Below are 23533 nucleotides of genomic sequence, written 5' to 3'. Positions count from 1 at the left end.
GAGGGATATTTGTTACCTTATTTGATGACAGTAGAGCAGCAAAATATTAGAAAAACAGTAATGCTCATTTGCTTGATTGACGACTAGATGGGTCTGGACTCCGGATGGTGTAATAAGGTGCGATAACAAGTGACTGCTAAAGACGGCTAAAGACATCGGCGCGTATATCCACTGGCACATCCTCAACTCGTAACCACGGCAATTAGTGTGTTTACGAGTTCCGTTTCTCTGTGTCAATCTCAGACCTTGTAAAGATCAACGCTTTTCCTCTTATCTTCATGCAGCAGCCTTAAATACCATCCAGGGTTTCCCAAACTGTGGGCCGGGGGGCAAAACGGGTCAGTTTTTAGTGGGTCTCTGATTGATGTGCTTTAAACCCCATTTTAATATAAAACTCCATCATATTGATTTCACAAGGATTTATTAGCTGTGATGCTTTGCCAGCTTGGCTTTACATGAAAGTGTTTTATAGTGGCGCATACAAACAACATTGGGGGGGGGGTCTCAGCATAAAGGTGAGTTAATAACTCCTGTTAGGTGCTAAACAACTCGATTAAACACAAATAAATGCACATGCGCATTCATTAGGCGTGTTTGCACGTTTTTCATCCATAATTCAAAAACTCCCTGTTGCAGTTGATACTTGATGGTGGCCATTGAGAGAGGGAACAGTGGATTTTTTTAGACTGTATAAACATACAAGGAGGACAGTTTTTTTAGGCACTTTCAGGTGGCACTAAAATGTGTTCTTCTTCTTTTTTCTTCTTTGCGCTCATGTGATCACGTTGGGGCCGCGGCGTCCCGTCCTCTCGTGGATGTTGGAGATCTTGAGCGCGATGGCGATGAGAGGACCCAGCACCACCTGCATTTAGCAACACACAGCTTGGGACCAAATTCGTCACTACAGACGGGTGCTCGGACAAGTACATCTCGACAGTTACTTTCAGTGTACATGACAACTCGATATTTTACTGAACAGTAAAGTCTTTTAGTCCTAAATTACAATTTTGCATCTACAAACAACAACAAACAAACAGGAAACAGTGGGTTAAATGAACATGTCCTCAAAAAGTCCTCAAAAAGTCCTCAACTCAGCAGACATCAAAGTATTAAATATAGCTGGGTTTTGCTTTTTCTCCGTCTGATATTTATTTTCAAAACAATGGCTTAAACGATTTTTGTGTCACTTTTTTTTTTACTCGCGACTGCCACCTCTGGCCCAAAGTGTAACTGCAGCATCTGTGCCAGGCTCGTTCATGGTGCGCGACAGCCACAGTTGACAAACGAAGACAAACGTAAGAAAAACTCCGCCCTTCCCATCCCCAAAGAAAGTGTGGAGTGTGGGGATCCGCACACTCTACTATAAAGCTGATAGATGCAGTCAGAGTAAAAGAGTCAGGGCTCTTCGTATCTGGATGATGTAGAAAAAGCACCTTTAAAGGTATGGATGACATCAATTGAGAAAAAAAGTCTTAAATGCTCAATAATACATTTATAATTATAATATTACAAGAAAGAGAAATGTCCTAATTTTACGAGAAACAATTGTAATATGTGAGTTAAGGCTTAATTTTCTTCTTTTCCTTTCGACTTGCTCCACTAGGGGTCGCCATAGTATGTCATCGCTTTCCAATTACGTCTCAACATTGCGAGAACAAATTATTAATATGAAAAAAAGTTATTGTACGATGTAGACTCCGACAGGATAATTTTGATGTTTGCATTTTATGAAAATTAAGTCCTAATTTTGCAATAATAAAGTTGCAAAGTCCTAATTTTTATAGAATATATTTATACAACATGAAAAAAAAAAGTTTTTTTTTCAAACACAATTTACACTTGACATTTAGGCCTAAACCAATACATTATTTATATTTTAATTAATCTCATTATCTGATTTTATCTTAGTTCTTATAAAAGATACAGATTCCTATACAATATTATTTAACATCATTTTTGAGTTTGCAGGATGATGCTTGATACATTGTTATGAAACTGTACGGTTAATAGGCATCTTCTTCGCCATTATGCAGTTTTAATGAGATTGGCTTGAAGTACAGTGCCTATCCACACACAAATAACAACACTCAGAGACAGTCCTTCTAATTGGTACACACTCTACAGTCACATGAAAGTGCACACAGGAATAATAAGGCCTGCCATCATGAAAGACAGTGCCAACAAGCGCACACACATACAGTACCTGCGTCTCTCTGTTATGTCTCTCAGGGTCTCTCTCGAAGCTCTCTGCATAGATGCGGATGACGGCACCCATGCCACCGCCGCTTCCGCTCATCCGAAACACCAGACGGGATGCGTCACTGAAGACGATTCTCAAACCCTGGGGGAGAAGAATATGTGCATTCAGTTATTTTGATTGTCAGGTTTCTTCTCTTTTGTGGTTCATCCATACCTTTCTTTGCTATGTTAAAATAAATATGAAAAAAGGAGACACTTTTTTTTAAATCATTCATTCATATATTAGTATCAATTTATCGAATTAAGGAGCAATAACGGTGCCAAGTGAGAGTGAATTATATTTTTAATTATCTTATACCATTATTGTATGTGTGAATATGGCAACATCTTGTATTTAGAATCAAGCATGCAAAGCAATTTGCAGAAGGATTTATGTACGATATACTTTTTTTATTTTCCCCGTGGGGAACTTTTTCCTGGACTGCGTCCAGCTGCAGTTTACAGTAAAGAGAAAACAACAGAATAGAAAGAGATCAAATTAAAATTAAATAAATAAGAAGTGCAGCAATAAGTAGAAGACTTCCCAGAAGTCTTCACAGAAGTGTACATGTGTAGAGAAGTACATACATGAGGACTGCACACACCCATATACACACACTCCTATATATATATATACAGTGTAGCTTCATGTAGCTTTTAGCTCGTAAAGAAAGCGAGCTAAAGGCAATTTAAGCAAAAAACAACAGCAAAAACAACAACAGCGTAACATTAATAATTTATTGTATAAAAGTTTTTAGACATTCATTCACAGCTTTATTTCATATTTGCAACGCAAATGGATAATTTGTTAATGTCTATCAAGAGAAGATCCATCCATTCATTTTCTTAATTGCTTATTCCTCTCAAGGGTCGCTGAACTGGTTGCCAGCCAATCCAGAAAAAAAATAATGAATGAGAGTATTTTCAATGTACAATAGCAGCAAACCTCCACTAGATGTCACTAGAGGCATGTATACTTTATTTATGGTACCGCAATCAAAACTGCCCTACATAACTACTGCTACTGTAATGTGTCATGTGCTACTGTAATACTAATAGCTATTCAAGAACGCAAATATTACTACCACTCAGACACAAATCAACAAAATAAAAACACATATTGTCCCTTAGCTAATATATTCCAAACAAACATGATAAAAGGGGGGGGGGGGGGGCATATACATCTTTAATGAAGACTATACAGAGACTTCATGAAATTCAACATGAGTCTACTATGATTCTTCAAGAACAAAAATAAGAGAATCCATCTTTTTTGTTATCTTTGAGCTATCAAAATAGACGCTAAGGAAATAAAGCCAATAGCAATTCCAAACTTATATTGATGTGGCACCAGAGGTGCTATTACACCAGGCTAAAGTTAGCTTACATTCAAGGCAGCTAAGATAGCTAACTTGAAGAGTATTGACAGCAAAGTAGGATTTCAAAATGGGGTTTCTAGCGTAGATAAAGGTTTGAAGATGTTGTTCCCTTCCTTCTTGCTTTCCTCCCTTCTTTTCATAACATCCTTCCTTTCTTTCTTCCTTCTTTCAATACGTTAATTTTGGTCACCCTGAATCTGTCCTAAGTGAGTAAGTTCAGTTAGCCCAGTAGTGACGGTTTTCAGACTGTCAAACAAACGTTTAAGAATCCCAAGGGAATGTTAGCGGTTGCCATGGTGATTGGCAATGGAACTACAGGAGAAATGTCGCATGATGTTTAAAACCACAGAGAAATCTTTGTCTCTTATGTCCACATGTCCATGGGAAGCAAAAACAGGTTTGTTCATAAATAACAGTTTGCAAATGACATCATCCAAGGGTGTACCTAATGAAGTGTCCAAATGTGGTGTCTGTGTCTCTAAGGAATGCTACAACTTCGTATGGTCAACCAAACAGGTCTGTGCGTGAATATGTTTACGTGCGTGTGTGTGTTCTTGTCTGCTGGAGAGCGGAGGCAACAGCTGATATAATTCTGGCCTGGCAGGAATGTGTGCTACAATAACACACACTGGGGGCAACCGTGTCTGGAGGGTTTTACCGGCGAGGTTAAAACCACATTTTGGGGATGAGGGAGCAAACTGTAACCGTGGTAACACTTTCTCATCAGTGCTGTGATTGACGTTCTCCTCACCGTTCTATAAAACTGTCGCACAAAGTGGCAGGGTGTCGGTATGCGTGTTTGCGTCAACTGCTAGTATGCACAAATCAGAGTGGAGTGCACGTGTGTGTGCTTGTGAGTGTGTCAGGCATGCGGCAGGGTGGGGCAAGTGTCACAGCCAGACGTTTTAGAAGAGCCCCAATGGGAGTCAGCTGGGAAAACTTCAGAGGAGGACGGGGGGCGCATACAGGAAGTACACGCAGACTTCTCGAGTGTGCGTGTGTGTGCGTGTGCTTTGTTTGTGTGTCTGTATATGGTTTAAAATGGAAGATCCACCATCATATCCAAACATGGATCTCCTCAGATGAAGCAGTGTGGGTGGTCTGTCTCCAAACACAACCATGATGTATGATTGTGAGCAGGAACAGCCAACCTTAGCATGAAGTCGCGTCTCATTTTGTATGATCAACACAAATAAACTCTCAAATTTATCTTTTAGGTGGCTAGAAAAGCAAGCATTTATACCAGCTTGTTCATTTCCAATCACACTAGGACAAAAAAAAAAAAGCAATTTTTTTGGGTGTGGGTTAATAGATGTAAAAGTAAATAAACACATTAAGTAAAAGAGATTGTCAGAGACAAACTAGGTCAGGCTAATGGACACATGTGCCCAATGCTAATCTGTTATAATAGCCTGACTTTGCCCAAAGTAAAGCCTGGGTTCAGATCAACAACATTTATACCTACGAACAAATTAAAGTCTACAATGAATTTCACATGCATGATTTTTGGAACGTGAGAAGAAGGCAAGCACGGAAGCAACATGAGAACGCACAAATGCTGAAGCTGAGATTCAAACCCAGAATCTCAGAAATGTGAGGCAGATGTGCTTAACACTCCCGCACTGTGCTGCCTGGTAACATCATTTGTCTGTGCTGTAACAGCAGATCTTGACATAAACATTGCTCGCAGTGAATAGTAATGTAACATTCTACAGAACATTACTGTCATTTCCAATGTGACATAATCAGCGCTCACCTGGTTTCTCGCTACCGTTCCGTCAACTGGATCGATGTACTCAAAATTATCGGCCCGCTCCACATTGTACGTGTGATCTCCTACAGCGAACTTCTGGCTGCTGAACGCTTTGTCCAAGATGACCGACTCCAGGTCCCTCATCATGTAGAAGGCAGTGCGGGGCTCGAGGCCTTCGTAGTCAAACCTGACACAAATGATATATTTTTTACCTTCATATTTGACAAAAATCACAACTTTTGTGCATGCGTGTCATTACTGTATCTTGGGCTTTCTCACAAATTCCAAAACATGCCTGTTAGGGTCATTCAAGACTTTAGGTCCATATCCCACTGAAGGGTGAACATACAGTATATAACACTAAAGAATTTTGATTTCATGTAACGGTTTTCACTAACCTTTAACATTCTCAAAACAGTCTTAATAGTTCTCTAAACAAATAGACCATTAAGACGGTTTTGGAAACAGAACGTTTAGGAAATGTTGCGACCTTGTGCAAACCTTGACATGAAAACAACATTCGTTAGCGTTGCAAATGTTCGTCTATAAGGAAATGCGACAATGCAATTGGGTTCATTCAAGAGTAGAGATGCACCGAAATGAATTTTTTGGGCCAAAAACGAAAATGAAAAATGCTTGGCCGAAAGCCGAAATGCCGGAAAAAAAATTTGCCAATTTTTACTATCATTGCATTTATTACAATTAATTAAAATTATAATATTATTATAAAATATTTATTTAATACTGACATTTTAACAAAGCACAATATAAATTGAAACGCGCCCACACCGCAGGCATGTTGGCTAATGGTACATTAAACACCAAACAAGGGTTGAGCGTTTTCTGCCGTGTAGGTCGCACAGGCGGGCACGGATGCGTGCGGCGGGACAAGGTGCGGCGCACTTAAAATCGCCACATTCACATATTCACCAACGTTTAAAAATGAATCAATACATTTGTTCGCACCAGATAATCGGTTTTGGGAACGGACTGCGTCCTGTACAGGTCTGTCGCCACTCGGAGATAGCGGTAAGTGTTTACTTGTTCAAAACTGTTGATAGCAATAGTGTTAGCATTAGCTAAAGTATTTGCAACATTTGCAACGCTAACGGATGTTGATTTCACGTCAAGGTTTGCACAAGGTCGCAGAATTTCCTAAACATTCTCAAAACATTCTTAATGGTTCTCTAAACAAAAATGACGATAAAGACTGTTTAGGAAACCATTAAGACAGTTTAGAGAACGTTTAGGAAACACTGTGACCTTGTGTAAACCTTGACATGAAATCAACATTCGTTAGCATTGCAAAAGTTCCTCTTCTTGCGACAAAAAAGACCATTAAGACTGTTTAGGAAACCGTTAAGACTGTTAAGGAAACCATTAAGACAGTTTAGAAAACATTTTGGAAACGCTGCGACCTTGTGTAAACCTTGACATGAAATCAACATTCGTTAGCATTGTAAAAGTTCCTCTTCTTGCGACAAAAAAGACCATTAAGACTGTTTAGGAAACCATTAGGACTGTTAAGGAATATAATAGGTTTTAGGTGAACTAATGAATACACACACACACTCGCACGCACGCACATACGCACATACATAAACTCACCCACATAAAAAAATTAAAAATTAAAAAAAGAGAGAGCAATGATGATGACATGTCAAATCAGTAAAATTACCGAATGAACAATACTGAGCTTTCCAGGAAAAAAAGAAAGAAAAAAAAGGGACTTTTAAGGAAACCATTAAGACAGCTTAGAGAACATTTAGGAAACGCTGCGACCTTGTGTAAACCTTGACATGAAATCAACATTCGTTAGCATTGCAAACGTTCCTCTTCTTGCGACAAAAAAGACCATTAAGACTGTTTAGGAAACTATTAGGACTGTTAAGGAAACCATTAACACACTTTAGAGAACATTTAGGAAACGCTGCGACCTTAAACGAACCCTGACGTGAAATCAACATTTGCTAGCGTCGTAAACATTCATCCCTCAGTAAGATATGGTCTTAAATAGTCCATAGATGTGAGCATCAATGCTTGCTTTGCCTTAAGTCAGGTAAGATCGGCTCCAGTTCCAATGGGGACATATGCTATAGAAATGGATGTTTGAAAAAAATCAAGACCCTCCCCCTAGTAGACTATCAGACTGACATTACATTTTTTCTAAAAGCAGCACTAATTGGACGAGGAGAACATACTGTAATGAAGCCATTTAATGTATTGGCGAGAACACTACTTGACCAACACCACTATGTATTTTATTTTGGCATGAAATGTCTTGTTTACGTGCACCTGGAACTTTGCGTCGGCTAAGCGAAGTGTGGGAACACAAAAAGCTGCAGCAGTAACCGGCAACAGGAACATTAAGTCTCGTCACTATCTATGCTGCTCACTGGGGAGACGTTAAAATAAGAGGGAGGCCGACTGGAGGAGGAGGAGGAGGAACGGACAAAAGGTGAAGGCTGACGAGTTATGTTTGGCTTCATCCATACAAGGGATGATGATTTGCAGTACAGCCGACTGGCTTGTGAGTCGCAATTGTGCGCTGAGTATTTCAAGACAGGATAACTCCAAACAAAGCAGCAGTCCTCGTCTTTACCTGCAGAAGTAGTTGCGTCCGAACTTGGCCCAGTGCTCTCGGACAATCTGCTCCACGCTCTGTTTTTTAGCCGCCATGATAGACAACCACGTCAGCACTGACCACAGGCCATCTTTTTCACGAATGTGGTCTGAACCTGCAGGAGAGGAAAACGTTTGATTAATTTAGCGAGGAAATAATTTTGACCACCATTTTTTTAATTTCAGTGCTTACATCTTATATACAATATTTTCAGAGAAACAATGAGAAAATGCTTATAGACAAGTCTTTGTTATACTTCCGAAATGAGCTTGAATGTTACTATTACATTTAAAACTAAATAAAAGACAATATTATGAAGAAATGCTGTGAAATGTCAAGAACAAAATGGCTCCCAGGACAAAGGTCATGGAGTAACCAAAGGTCATCGTGTCATTGGAATGCTAAAGGCTGTCTACATAAGATCATCTTTAATACAGCGAAAGGGAACTGCGGCAAGCCTCCATAATTTATTATGTGAGAGTTTACGTGGTTTGGTGGGTGCTGCTGTTTTGGTTAGCAACAGAGTTCAATGGTTTATTATTTAATTTGCATGAAGCAAAAATATTCCCAGTTATTAGATGTTTGTCCCTGTTGTCTATTTGAGAGAGGAGACTATTCTGAAGAAATACATTAGCGGCTTAACGTAAGCTAGCATTTTGCTTTTAAGCAGTTACATAATGAATGGCGCTCAACATTCTTAGCACAAATGCCAACGGTAGGGCTCGTCCGGGAATTGAACCCGGGACCTCTCGCACCCGAAGCGAGAATCATACCTCTAGACCAACGAGCCAGTGACAATCACCCGCTGATGAAGTGCAACTGCGCCAACTTCAGGTCATGAGCGTGCCGTGCTGTGAACCAGTTTCAAAAACCAGGAAGTCCCCGGCACCTTATTGTCCACGGGTTCACTGTCTCAAGCCCAAACGTACGCGCACACACTGAGCTAACACCCTCCATTGGGGAGCTATTAGGTTGCCGCGCGTGGACAGCTGCACAGTTTCTATTGACATTTTAACAAGAACCAATGTGTGAGCAACACTTCCCTAAAAGGGCGTGGAGCAGAAAAGGAGCAAATGAAAAAAAGACGCATCTCTCTTACGCGTGGCATAACACGCTCTCGCTGTTCCTGAGCGGCTGTGGCGGACATCTGTTAGGAAAGTGACAGTCGCCAGTGTTTAATCCCAGTCTTGCTGTCTGTCTCCCTTTGTCTGGTATCACATAATGCATCAGATCCTATTAACACATGACGACAACCTAATGGATCGCTTTCCAGTCAAAAAATGTGGCACATCACATGATAATAATTATAAACGATATTTGTAAAACTGTTCAGGGGAAGTCGTGTACAGTCGAGATGATTTACTGCAAAGCTCCCCTTTGAGCTTTCTGGCCTTAAAAGGACAGACAAGCTCCTCTGAGCGCTCCTTTCATTTCTCGCCTCCCAGCAGTCGTGTCTGCTCGTTGCTACACACTCTCAGACCGCTTCACTTTCCTCTGTATTCTCTCAAAAGGGTTGGAAGCAGGTAGACGCAGCAAATGCGCTTGTGTGCCTCAGTGGGACTAGTCTGCGTGTTGCAGTCATTGAAAGGGAACTCCAGTCTCCTTTTATAGCAAAAGAATGGGGATTATTTACACATGCAACCAGGGTCACAGCCACCACATCTATTAGGCGGCAGTCAGGATGCGCTCTCCTGCCAGAGAATGACCGTGTGATAAAGAAAAAGACAGAAGAGCTAAAGAGTTATTTTGACCTTTCATTTGTCCTTCTTTTCAATCGGTAATAAACGATTTGCACTCAGAGGCAAGAGTCTTGGATCATGTTGTAATAACCATAATAAAGCAAAAATACATGGACGTCCATTGTAAAACTTACCAGCCAAAAATAGCAGCGCTAGGAAATGGTACAGTGTGTAATATTTAGGGGTGTGCAAAAAAAATAGATTCTCATTTAGTAAGATTCTGAATCGATTTTAAATGTCCCAAAATCGATTTTCTTTAAATTATTTTATATTGTCTTGCCTTTGTCTGTGTGTGCCTTAATTTGGAGCGCTGTTCATTTTGTACCCGATTTGGCCACTTAGGGGCGGTGTGGTTCCACGCGTTCTAATTCACTGTTAAGTTATAGCCACATTAGAGAGTAGAAGGAAAAAATCACGATCAAGTTATTTCAATAAAAGTTCTTTTGAGTGATAAAAGTGCTGCGAGTAGCGTGCTAATTAGCATTAGCGAGTCAGACTGGAGTAGATCATTACAATTCCTTGCACATCTATAGATTGAAGCAAAAATCCTTGTCAATCAAATCATTTAGAATCAAAAATCGTTCCTCATCAAAAATTGATTCTGAATCGAATCGCAGGCCCAAAATTCGGAATAGAATCGAATCGTGAGACATTTAAACATTCCCACCCCTATTAATATTTAGTTCCATATAGTGGTGAACTAATAGAATGCAACAATTTAGAAGCACGCACACTACAGTGCCTCAGACAGACCACACTTTGCAAGCTTAGGCCTAACACCATCTACATACCAATTATTAATTGGAGGGAGCGAGCGAGCAATAACTCGCTGCAGCGGCTAACAAGAGCCGCTATCAAGAGAAGCTAGTAAAAGCTAGCGAGAGCTAAGCAGAGGGAGGCAAGCCACGGGAGCCCAAATCACATGACTCAGTGATGACCACCTGCAGGCCCCAGCTATAGAAGGTAAGCGGCAGTGGACCCGCTGGGTCCGACTCGAGCTGCAACTACCACCAGAGGTTAACTACGTTTGTGAAGTTCTTCCATAGCAGAAAGATGGCGGTGAAAAATGTCAGCCTCTTGTAAAGCGCGGCGCAGCCAATGTAATACAATTAACGATTACTAGACCTACGATTATATAAAAAAATAAATGTATGTTGTTGATATGATAAAACTTTTTGGGTGTGCATATTATTGAAATCAATAGTGGGTTTTTAAATTGAATGCCACTTGATGGCACTAAATAATACACACTGTCCCTTTAAGTGCTCAATGTGTTCTCATGAAATGAAGTATTACGTTCAAATGGACAAAAATAATGTGAATAGTATTCTCATAGCAAAAGTTTAATTAAGCAAAAATAAATAAATAAATAAAACAAGCAAAACATTGTAATGTAATCGCACAAATATGTCAGTTTTCAATTAATTATGATCTCACTTTTTGGAAAAATCCGACTGAATTCCTGTGAGAACAGATCTCTGTGTTTTATGATTGCAACAGGGACACACTCCAAAATAAAGGTGAGTCATAACAAGCTCCACAAACTGCTGCATTTTCCCACAGAACTGCTACATTTGGTCTTAGCTTCAAAGCTTCAGGGAATAGAAAGTTTTCAAGTAACCCTGAAATGATGTGACTGTTTCCTACTATTTCAAGTTTTATTACAACTTCTCACGCGAACAGGGTCATAAGGTCGTTATATAAATAGCAAAAGGTGATACCCTGTTTTTGTTTGAGTGAAGATGTCAAGGAGATGCGGTACCTGTCCCAAAACTTTCCTCCCCACAGAGGGAACAACGGCCGGAGTCCATCAGGTTCCCAAAGTACCTCCAACCAGTAGGAGTCTCGTACAGTGCCAGTTTCATGGTTTTGGCTACCCTAAAAAGAGTTTTTGAAAAAAAAACACACTCAAGTAAATCTTTTTGAAGCACACGCTATGCTTCTAGTAAACAGCAGTCCTTGCTAGTAAAAAGTTACTGTGAACTTTCAAATGCTTCATGAAGAGCCAACAGGTCCTCCACTTTAATGAACAAAGTCGGTGAAGTTCATGTCGCCTTTGAAAGTGAGCTTTGGAGAGGAGATGAGCACTTGTGTGTATGTAATTGAGATTTACACAAATAGTGGTCCAGGGTGTTTATTTTCTCAAATGAAGATGAGAGATTCTTATAATGGATGGAAGGCCTTTTTTTTTTTTTAATTGAAATTAAATTGAATTTAGTATGAGACCATCTTTATTACTGCGCAAGGAACTCATTGGAAAAATGCAGTAAGATGTCAGACTTCATTTGAGAGCCTGTGCTTTGGTAGGTATACTGCTGTTTTGGTTAGCAACAGTGTTAAAATAGCCCTGGAGAACCCACGGGGTCAAATTTGGCCCCTATAAATTCTGCTACTCAAATAACAAAGACCTTTTTTTTTTTTTTTTTACAAATTTAACTTCAAAATTCCAGAGTGCCACTTCTGACCCCTGCATGGGGCCATCTAGTGGATGAATATTGCACTTACATGAGCCAGAGTGGTGGTGACAAGATGGCTGGCAACATGCTGTTTTGTTGAGCTGGAAATCAATCCAAACAAAACCATCTTCTCAGCAAACCATCATATGGTAAAATTGTGTTTTTTTTGTTAATCTATTTCATATCATGTTGCAGAATGCCTAGGAGTATGTTATATATATATATTTTGATAAATTAGCAACTCTGAGCTAAAAAAAACAAGGGTTAAAATTGAAAAAACATATTTTGGTGTTCAGTGAACTTATAGCAGTCATTTAATGTATAATTCATAATTTTCCAAAGAAGAAAAGGGTTATTGGGTTCTCCAGGGTTAAACTCAGCAGTTAACTTTTGCGTGTGGAAAAATAGCATCAAAAAGATGACTGTGGAACTTACTGCGGGATCTTCCTTGGATTTTAAAATACAATATATGAGTGGATATACAGAGCATATCTATCCATCCATAAATCTTGCCATACACAAATAAAGCCCCCAGAGTGCCCATCGCAGTTGTTTACACGAAAATGGGATAAATGACCAAATAAGAGTAAACCAATGTTGTCCTCGGGGACCGAAGGGCTGGAACGGAAAGCCTGACATTCCACACAGAAAAAAAAAATCTGGTTCTCCCATGAAGTTTTCAGGCTGGAAACACCACGAGCACAAACGTCCGGGTTACTAACATCAGCACAAACTGCTCAGTACATTCAAAGCAGCAACAAGTGGGGAGGGAGTGAAATATTATCAGCTTTTGGCCCCGACTTCACATTTTGCCAAACATAGCATCCAGTGACCCGTCTCCACTGACGAGAGCTCAGCTGAGATTTAAAAGCTTTGGTCTGGCATTCCGACAAAAAGCGTTGCATGCTGGAGCTTTACTTGGACTTGAAATGGAAGTTCTTCCGACGCCTTATATTAAATAGCAGAGGGACACAACCCCGGTTGAGTTTTATCAGTAGTTTGGTGCCGTAAATCCTTGTGGCGGATACCGCATGCTAAACTAGCGATAAGTCACGCCAGTTGCAATGACTACTTCTTCTTTTTTCTTTTTTGCTTTCTTTATTAACTAAAACTCCAACATCCAATTCAAACTGAGCACTCAAACCCGAACGATGCTGTCAAACGAGACACAAGAAAAAGAAAACAAACAAAATCAACAAAAAAAAAAGGTCTAATCAGAAGTTATTTAATACCGACCGATAAGACTTGCTTTGTCTTAACCCTCCTCAATGTCCTTCCAAACCCTTCAATTTCCTTACAATGAATTAAAAACAAAGGTCGACATTTAATAAATCTGCATTTGTGAATAAACTGTTTTGCCATTATTATCAAATTATTGAGCATCATTTCCCTTTTTCTTTCTTGTATTATAATCCCAAACTTAATATTCTTGAAATCCAGTGTTTCTTTCTTCTTCTTCTTGTACTTTCTTTTGGCGGTTGGCAAATAGCTGCATTGCCACCACGTTCTTTAGCATCCTGACCAGGATTCTTCTATGCCTTTGGCCACAATGCGATTTCAACATTCTAGTTAAGGTAAGCCATTTTAGACTAGAAAGAAAAAAAATTGGAGTGGAAGTTCTGAATTTAACCAAAACTCCTTCAGTGCCTTCAACACAATTAGGGAACGGGGATTTTGGGTGGGAGTCCGAGCCGAGCCCAAAAAATTAAAATTTGCCCAAAAAATGAGACTCCAAAGCATCTTATACTTTTTTTTTCTTCTTTAATGATGCTTTTTTTTTTAAACTGACATAGTGACTTGTAGTCCGAAAAATACAGTATAATACTACACTGCCATTAAATTTTTTTTTTTAAGTTTAATTTTTGTGTGTTTTTGGCCCGCTATGACAGATGAATGCATTTTCATCGGGAAAGATCATTTGAGATACCAGTTACAAGCATGCTCGTGCAACAAATTGAACTTGGAAATCAAGGCACCGCTGTGTTATTAAATAAATCATTGCAATATACTCCACAGTCTCCACTTTTTTCAGTCTCTTTTGTTTTGATTAACGTTTGATGGTCATCTGGATTACACATTCAACAAGCATTTAATTTTTTGTGCAAAATTGGCCAAAACACTTTGACAGAATAATATTGTTTCTCTCCTTGAGTCCTAATTGTAGGGATTCTCCTCGGTACAGTTTTGCATTGCCTCAGCTTTATAGCAAAATAGCACCATTGGAAACTAGGAAAACCATGCCGCATTGAATGTATCAGTTGTAATGAGACACTAACAAAACCCATGGCAAGGAGACAAATTTTGTCCAAGAGGAGACTAAGGTCAGCCAAGTGCAGAATGTGGAGTTATCGCACCCCAGCGTCCACAGTGAAGGGACTAGCACGTGTGTTTATTTTTGACTTATTTTCTACTCGCGTATCCTCAAATAACCCACAAATTATGAGGCCATCTAATGTAAAAAATAAATAAAAATCCACTGTAAAAAATGATAACCACAGCAAGTAGAATTTTGCATTAACACAATATGGCAAATGCAAAGCTGGGATTCTCCCCATTCACCAGCCACTTTTGTGGAACAATTTTAATGGCCCTAACTTTAGCGATGACACCCATTCATTAAATGCCCCCCTGCTCTACTCTTCCCTCACATAACACATCATATTTATAGCCTGTGAGTAAAAGTGTGTATAGTGTGTGTGCATGTGAGTGTGTAAGGGCCGGTTTACATGATGGCAAATTCATAGTGAAGTCAGTCGTCATCTGAGAGTGCCATCCCTGAAATAACACTCACTAAGCAAAGTGTGTGCGTTTGTTGTACCTGTCGAGCGCAGCGCTGGTGGCCATACTCCTGGCGAAGCCCTTGACTCCCACCTGCCGGAAGTAAGGCACGGAGGACAGGTTGGCGGCCATGATGGCCACGGAGTCCGATGGATTCACAAAGAAGGCGTTCTCCCCGAGGACCATGTAGCGGTCCTGGTAGAAAGAGCACAAACGGACATATGGAAAATGATCATCACATGCATCTTTTTTGGAATGACGAAGGCGCAGTATTCACACAGCAAGCCGAGAATCGAACCCAGAACCTCAATACTGTGGAGCAGGGCTGTTAATTATTATTCCACTGGAGCTCATCGAAGTTGTACCAAATGTTGTAATGACTGTAGATGAACTAGGTTTGCATTGAGCATAAACTTGTACATGTGTTTATGCAGCCCAGTTGTATGCTCAGTGTCTGCTTTTGGGCGAGATAAAGATGACAGCATTACATAACATCTTACAAACACCCTCACTAATCACTGTGAAGGTTTTGATCCTGATGGGAGCTCATATGACATCACTCCCCTGATGATAAGATCATTTGTTCAGGAAATGGTGGGCTGTATCTGTGTGTGTGTCCACAACAAGCAGTAATGATTACAATTGGATGACTTGTTGGGAAATTATTGGCTTTTTATAGTCAGTTGCTTTTTCCCAGCTATTCACGAGTTTTTTTTTGTTTTTTTTAAAGAAAAGAAAACAAGTCCCTCTTTCTCTATGTACTGAAACAGCCGTATATTTTTTTCGAGCATCTAAAACACATTTTTCAATGTGGCTCTTGACTTCTAAACTTTCTTTCTTCAAATTTGTCATATTTATGCACATTTTATTATGCGTCTGTGTGTCTGATGACAATAAATAAACATGACTAACGCTCTACGTAGCAATCCATCAGTAAGTGACAGATTTATGATAATTATCCTTCTTTCCCTCACAAGTCATGTGACTCGCTACAGATAAGTATTTGGTGGAAGATGACCATAATGTATACTCTTGGGCATTCTCCAATCTTTTTTTTTATTTTATTTATAACATAGCATCCTGCAGTTGCAACTTTCGGCTTGTCGCATCAGCAGTCACTCACATAATTTGTTGGGCATAGTTTTTTGTCTGGAATGATGAAGTGACCCAGAATTGAACCCGTGCCGTCTGGAGTGTGCACCACTTCTTTCACAGCCAACTACACTATCACTGCATATGCAATACTGTATGGACCAATGTAAAAAGGTTTTCTTTTTTTTTTTAATTGAAAAGAAAGTGATGACATTTCAAGTATTTGGAGAAGCACACAAAATTATAATGGTCATGAAGATGCTGTGTGGTAGGACGGCGTATTAGGGCCATGTATAAATATATTTTTTTAGAGGGCGGGAGAAATATTCCGATTTTTTTTTTGCCACTTTATAAAGTGGCAAATTTGCGAGAAAAACCTTGTAAATTTGCCACTTTATAAAATGGCAAATTTGCGAGTTTATAAAGTGTCAGATTTGTGAGAAAAAACTTACGAGAAATACACGTAGCGTACTACTCGGATGTTTGTGCTAATCATTTTTGGTCGGGTTTTCAAATAAGGAGATAGTAATGGCTTTAACAATATCATGTTAAGCATTCGCACTGTCAAGTGTTGGGTACTGCCAGCGACAAAGACGTCTCGCTATGCGAAAGGTCCACACTCTGAGGATCAAGCGTTTAAGTTAATTTGTTAAAATAAACATTTACTTGTACATTTATGTTTCCAGAATGATTATTTACACATTCATACATTTTGGCTTTTTTTGTTGTTGGTACAATTAGCTAAGTTGATGTGCTGAAGCTGCTGCTCTCCGTCATTCACTTGCATTTTACCTAAAATATGCTAGCTTCTGATTGGTTAGTGTTTAGTCAGCTGATAGCGGATCAGGAAGTGTTGTCGCTCTAGCTGCTGTATATGACGAGTAAAGTTTAAATTAAGAATTAATCCGTCTCCGTCCTGCCTTTTCATTTTATGAACAGTATCCCATTAACCACCAACAAATCCTCACATTAGACTATGGGGTCTAATATGCCACGGAGGAGGCGGGACTTCCGACTTCCTGGTATTCACACATCAGCTTTGTTTCCGTTTCCTGTTTGCAACTTTATAAAGTGGCAAAATTGAGACTAAATAAAGTGGCAAATTTGTGAGTTTTTTTCTCTGAATATTGCCCCCGCCCTCTAAAAAATATATATTTATATGTGGCCCTAATACGCTGTCGTAGTGTAGACCCTTGGAAAAAGCTGAATAAAATTTTTAGCATACCATTTACATTTTAGCACGAACAAGCAAGTCTTTTAAAACCACTTTGTTCTTTAAGAGGTGCCAGTGAGTCAGTGTAGTGCCAAACAGCTGTGATAGGACCCGCTATCTTTCCACACAGCTTATCTCCCTCTATACTCCAAATGCAAGCCGTTAGCATTTAGCAGCTAGCCGACCCCATTGAGACTCTCACCCCGTCTGCGTCAAAGGCAGCGCCTAAGCCAAAGTCGCCTCCCTTCATGGCTTCCACCAGCGAAGCGGCATACGTTAAGTTTGGCTCGGGGGGCCGGCCCCCGAAGTCCTCCATTGGGACGCAGTTGATGGCGGAGTTAGCGGGGGCCCCAAGCTCATCGCATAGGATTCTACGGACATAAGGGCCCATCACTGTAACAGCAAAGGAGATGCCATTAACACTGACAAGAGGCTCAGTTGGCTATCATCACAAAATGATGACGGTCTCACCTCCGTTCATAGCGTCAATGCGTATCTTCAGCTGCTCCGGTCCTGTCAGAAGACTTTTGATGGCGCTGAAGTCGAAGATGTTTCGCAACAGTTGGAGGTACACCTCCACTGAATCCACAATCTCCACTGGAAACATAGTCAATTTTTTTTTTTTTTACAGGGGCTCATCACATACAGCACAAAAAGGTAGCTCATAGCTCATTTTAATAATCGAATAGTAATTCATCATTTTTAAATGTAGTTTTATAACTAATTTCACTATAATTAACTAACTATGTAGTAAACATGTTTTTTCCTGTGTACAAAATTCAGGGCAGTCACCTCCAGCCTGAGCCACTGATATCGCTCAACACAGCGCTCCAGCTTTATACGTATTATATACATTATAATTTCTAATTTCTAGTCCCTGATCGTAAAATGGTTGCAGGATGGCGGCCCATAATTGTATCGGGCACCACCGCGAGTACCGATACCTTAAAAAAAGACTGTTATTGGCACCGATACTGATAACTGGTATCGGTAGTTACCCATTAAAGTCAGGGTGATACCAACTCTGCCTCGATTTCGGCCAGGACAAACCCTGATAATTATATTTGAATGTAAATATAAAATAGTTTTGTACTCATATTCTTTTTCATGTTATCATTTATAATCATTAAATTGCTTAACAAAATAAAATAAATACATTTAGTATTGTGGCCAGAAAGCTGACTGGTGTATCATATTATATATTATGGTACCTGTATATATTATAGGTACGGATACAGATAGTAGTATATGAATATTCCTAAATATTGCTTTTATATTAATAATAAAATAGAGATTAGCTGGTAAGAAGTTAGGAACAAATAAGTATGCTGATTCTTACTCCTTTTCAAAAATGTAAATGACATCACAGTACCTAAAGACTCAGCTTGCGAAAGTCACATGACCAAACACAGAAAACAGGTGAGCCGTGACGTGACGGTCATTACCTAAGCCTTTAGGCACTGTGATGTCATTTTTAGTCGCTAGCAAGTGGCATAACGGTCGTCCCCTGGGGTGGATTTTGCTGCTTAATTCATATTCCACAAAAGCAGTATTAATCAGAATGCTGTGTTTTAGACTAGTGAGGGCACATAGAACATATTATTGTAAAGAATGTTTTAAAATTGACTTCCTCTTTAAAAATGATTACAATAAGTAACATGTAAACTGCCTAATGACTGCGATAACAATGAGTGAGATGCCAGCTAATGATGGTGCTAGGTTTCTACATTTACGGGGTGTAAGCAAAGGTGACAGCTAAGGAGAAACACAAGTGAATGCATGTTTACTAAGATACAGGAAACCCAAAGATGTTTTTTGAGCTCCAGGGATACTGAGTGTACCTCGAAAAGGTTTGAACTTGTTCTCGAGGTCAAAGTCTTGTCGTCCCAGTCTCGAGAGATCGATACGGAGGTCAGGGCAGATGGCGTACTCCTCGAGAGTGCGGCTCACCTGATGGATCCGCTCCATCACCGTGTCGGGAGATGGGCCTGTCACACAAAACCAAAACCAACCAGGAAACTATAGTCTAAAACAAGAGGCTGCTCGACTCCTCCCTCACCTCCGTTAGCCACGTTAAACTTGACGCCGAAGTCTCCTCCGGGGCCGCCGGGGTTGTGACTGGCTGTGAGGATGATCCCACCAATGGCTTTGATCTTCCTGATGATGCAGGAGACAGCAGGGGTGGACAGGAGGCCATTGTGGCCGATTACCAGGCGACCGATCTGCACATTACAGGCACAGGATCCACATGGATGATTGCCCAAAACAGTGGAGTGTTTTACGATGTTGTGCATCCGCCACCTTATAGACAACAAATATTGAGGCCGATGTGATACTTCAGAACAACTAAGGACTATTTGAGGAATTTCATTGGTTGTGAAAGGACAGGGAGATGTCAGGAACACCTGTGACTTTTTTTTTTAATAATAAAAAAAAAAAAAAAAAAGGAGAGCAATGATGATGACGTGTTAAATTGGTCAAATTACCGAATGAACAATACTGAGCTCTCCAGAAAAAAAAAAAAAAAAAAAAAGGAACACATGTGACAGACACCCTTCAAAAAAATTCTAAAATACTCATGACTTTTGTGATTTAATCACTACTGTTTACTACAGTATTAAACAAAAAGTTGTGCCACTTTGAAAAGCCAAATCTCTGCGCGACATGTGGAGCCTAAATAACATAACAGAGTGGAGCCACACTTTCTATTTATAATTGTCTGCTGCTTATAACCCGGTAACGGCATCAGCATCCCATAATAAGCGTGTCCTCCCCAGAGAGGCATTTATGCTCCTTAGCATGCATAGTGCGTATGTTAAAGAATGATATGCGGCACTCGGTCTAAGTCATGTTCACTCAAGAGCCTGACCCAAGAGAGAGAAAGGTGGAGGGGAACAAACATAAGACCGGAAAATAGAGCAGGATGGATGGAAGCGCTGATAAGAGTGACACTCAGAGACATTTGGCTCCAAAACAAAATCAGATTCCCTTCAGATGTTCCCTTGGAGGCGCTCCAAAGCAATTATGAAGATGTCAGAGCGGAGCTGTGGGGATTTTCTCGCTCACTTCCAGCTTTCATTCGTTGGAGAGCTGTCACGTTTCCTCGTGTTAACACAAATAATTACTTAATCGGATCCTTTCCGTGTGTCAAAATGGGTGCAGCAGCCGGGATTGTGACACCCGAGTCGGATTAGCAACCAATGGACATGGGCTACCCATTTTGCAGTTGCCCTTTGCTCTAATTTGAATGTACTGCTAACTTGACTTATGAATGACCCAAATTGGGAGTTTTTCGAAATACAAGCCGTCAACTGTCAATTTTTTACGTTGTGTCTCAAGCAATATATATTTTTTTTTTATACACCGCTAGATGGCAGTACAAAATTTTACAACATCAAGCAGTTTTTCTTCATAAAAAAGCAAACATCCTTTCTGCAAGCTGACCCTCCCAAATTAAGTCTACACTAAAACAAAGACAAATAGCCTAACAACACATAACTTTCCCTCACAAAAATGTACTAGCTTAATGCTAATAGGCGCTGAAGATAGGCTAACGAAACTAGCATCAATTTTGCAGTAATTATCAACCTTTAAACTTTTTGCTGTCTGGAAGAATCCTCAGATCTCCAAAAAGAAATCACAATTCTGTTTTGCACAAATATCAACACAATACCATCCCAAAATCTTGTTCAATCGCTAATTTAATATGAAAAAATATTACTACACTGTCATTGATTTAAAAATGTAGGAAATGGCAAGCGCCAACTGATCACATCAAAGTCTGCGCTCTCGCTGACTAGAGGCTGACATTTTTTTCCGATAATCCCGCGGGTCCCGGGAATTATACGGGATTGCCACGGAATGGGAGTTAACTTTAGCTTTGATCACGGGATTGGGATGGGACAGGATAAAAAAAGTTAATGGGAGTAGACAGGAGCGACATTATCCAGTATAGGAGAAAAAAAACTCAGATTGATGTGTTGTTGTTTTTAATCGCTGGGAGCGGGAGTCATTCTGAACAGGAGCAGGATGGGACAGGAGTTGGGACGAGACTAGATTTTTATCAATTTTTTTTACACTACGGTCCGGGACTGGGACAGGACAGAATTTTTTCACTCCCGTGTCACTGACCCTGCTGATTAGCCAAAAAGCATGTAATACTTGACAAAAGCAATGTACTCTCATTATATTGTATTCAAATTTCGAACTGCTCCCTTAAAAAAAAAAAGTCTTACTTTTACAGGCACATCCAGTACTTAAAGGCCCTGTAGAATGAACTCAGAAATTAGTTTCACTCTATGCATTTGAGAGAGAGGAGATTAGGGCTTGATTTTTCACGAGCCCTCACTTTATACGCTTGGTGATTTGAAAATTTGCCAGGATAAGCGGTACAACAAATGGATGGATACGCAAAACTCTTCGTGGTGTGTCAAATATAGCAGACGTAGGCCTATTCATTAGTACCTTACTTTAAGTAGGCTATCAAATTACTTCTGATATTGAAGTTGCCTATACTGTACATCAAATGTCTGACACATAATTATTAAGTAATATTCTACAACTTAGGTGACTAAACCTGTACAGTACAAAAGTTAGGTTCTGTTAAGAATGCAGTATAAGTGATAGTATCTTAAGTTAAGATACTATCACTTTTACTGAAGTACAGCTCAAAGACTGCTAGTAGCCAAGTGGTTGGGGAGATGACAATTGTTATCACATGCTATTTTAAAACTCACTGTACTGTTATGTACTGTAATAAATACGTCCAAGCTTATATTTTAACCCTGGAGAACCCAAGAACCTTTTTCTTCTTTGGAAAATTATGAATTATACATTAAATGACTGCTATAAGTTCACTGAACACCAAAATATGTTTTTTCAATTTTAACCCTTTTTTTTTAAACTAGCTCAGAGTTGCTAATTTATCAAAATATATATATATAACATACTCCTAGGCATTCTGCAACATGATATGAAATAGATTTAAAAAAAAAAAAACAACACAATTTTACCATCTGATGGTTTGCTGAGAAGATGGTTTTGTTTGGATTGATTTCCAGCTCAACAAAACAGCATATTGCCAGCCATCTTGTCACCACCACTCTGGCTCATGTAAGTGCAATATTCATCCACTAGATGGCCCCATGCAGGGGTCAGAAGTGGCACTCTGGACTTTTGAAGTTAAATTTGTAAAAAAAAAAAAAAAAAAAAAGGTCTTTGTTATTTGAGTAGCAGAATTTATAGGGGCCAAATTTGAAGATTAGTGGTTAAAACATCAAAACAAACAAACAAAAGTTAATTGTGAGAGTTGGTTCGCAGTGGAATCCGATTCCAACCCCCCCCCCCCCCCCCCCCTCCTCCTCCCAAGCAGAATTTATAGGGGCCAAATTGGAAGATTAGTGGTTAAAACATCAAAACAAACAAACAAAAGTTAATTGTGAGAGTTGGTTCGCAGTGGAATCCGATTCCAACCCCCCCCCCCTCCTCCTCCCAAGCAGAATTTATAGGGGCCAAATTGGAAGATTAGTGGTTAAAACATCAAAACAAACAAACAAAAGTTAATTGTGAGAGTTGGTTCGCAGTGGAATCCGATTCCAACCCCCCCCCCCCCCCCCCTCCTCCTCCCAAGCAGAATTTATAGGGGCCAAATTGGAAGATTAGTGGTTAAAACATCAAAACAAACAAACAAAAGTTAATTGTGAGAGTTGGTTCGCAGTGGAATCCGATTCCATCCCCCCCCCCCCTCCTCCTCCTCCTCCTCCTCCTCCCAAACTCACCCCATTGGCGGCCGCCATCTGGACGATAACCTCGATGGCCCCGCGGCTCAGGTAGCGACCGTCGCTGCCCACCACCATGGTGCAGCCCTGCCGGTCCCGGAGGTCCATAGAGGACAGGACGCTCTGGATGTAGTTCTGCAGGTAGTTCTTCTTCCCCTCGAACACGGCCGTCTTCCTCCGGAGCCCGTTGGTACCGGGCCGCTGGTCGTCAAAGGGGGTGGTTTGGACCGTCACCACCGGAATGGGGCTCGTCTCCATCGTGGAAGCGGGAGAGGGTCCAACAACAGAAGAAGAAAACAACAACAACCGGAGAATGTGGCTTGCTTGTAGAGAGAGCGCTGGCCACGAAGACGTCCTCACCGGAGAGCTGCTACATCCCTCGGAACAGAGTCAGTGTGACAGCTCCCCTTTCTTCCTAATAAGCATGAACAACTGACACTAGGGGGGGGGGGGGGGGGGGGGGGGAGCACTGGGAGGATCCAGAG

General features: G+C 40.3%; 1 protein-coding gene and 1 non-coding gene across 2 annotated transcripts; both read right to left on the bottom strand.

Moving 5' to 3' along the window:
• pgm5 (phosphoglucomutase 5) lies at window positions 1-23449 on the bottom strand. Its single transcript, XM_077562598.1, has 11 exons — window positions 23049-23449; window positions 19331-19493; window positions 19113-19259; window positions 17743-17868; window positions 17474-17664; window positions 15007-15161; window positions 11495-11610; window positions 7973-8108; window positions 5374-5557; window positions 2204-2341; window positions 1-862 (listed from the first exon to the last, which is right to left on the bottom strand). Exons 1-11 carry the CDS (start codon window positions 23304-23306, stop codon window positions 773-775), a joined length of 1704 nt encoding a protein of 567 aa, XP_077418724.1. The 5' UTR covers window positions 23307-23449; the 3' UTR covers window positions 1-772.
• trnap-cgg (transfer RNA proline (anticodon CGG)) lies at window positions 8712-8783 on the bottom strand. Its single transcript has one exon. It is a non-coding gene; the product is annotated as a tRNA-Pro (tRNA).
• Window positions 23450-23533: the final 84 nt, after the last annotated feature.

This window comes from Vanacampus margaritifer, chromosome 3 (assembly GCF_051991255.1).
Source record: "Vanacampus margaritifer isolate UIUO_Vmar chromosome 3, RoL_Vmar_1.0, whole genome shotgun sequence".
Taxonomy (NCBI): Eukaryota; Metazoa; Chordata; class Actinopteri; order Syngnathiformes; family Syngnathidae; genus Vanacampus; species Vanacampus margaritifer.
The sequence above is the reverse complement of the archived record's forward strand: the minus strand, read 5'-3'. Positions and strand labels throughout refer to the sequence as shown.

Excerpts from the sequence above, each read along its gene's own strand:
- pgm5 (XM_077562598.1), bottom strand. The coding sequence starts at position 23,306 with ATGGAGACGAGCCCCATTCCGGTGGTGACGGTCCAAACCACCCCCTTT. Across the intron at positions 17,869-19,112 it reads CAAGTTCAAACCTTTTCGAG|TGGAGATTGTGGATTCAGTG; the intron begins GTACACTCAGTA and ends CTATGTTTCCAG. Across the intron at positions 2,342-5,373 it reads GAACGGTAGCGAGAAACCAG|GGTTTGAGAATCGTCTTCAG; the intron begins GTGAGCGCTGAT and ends CTTCTCCCCCAG.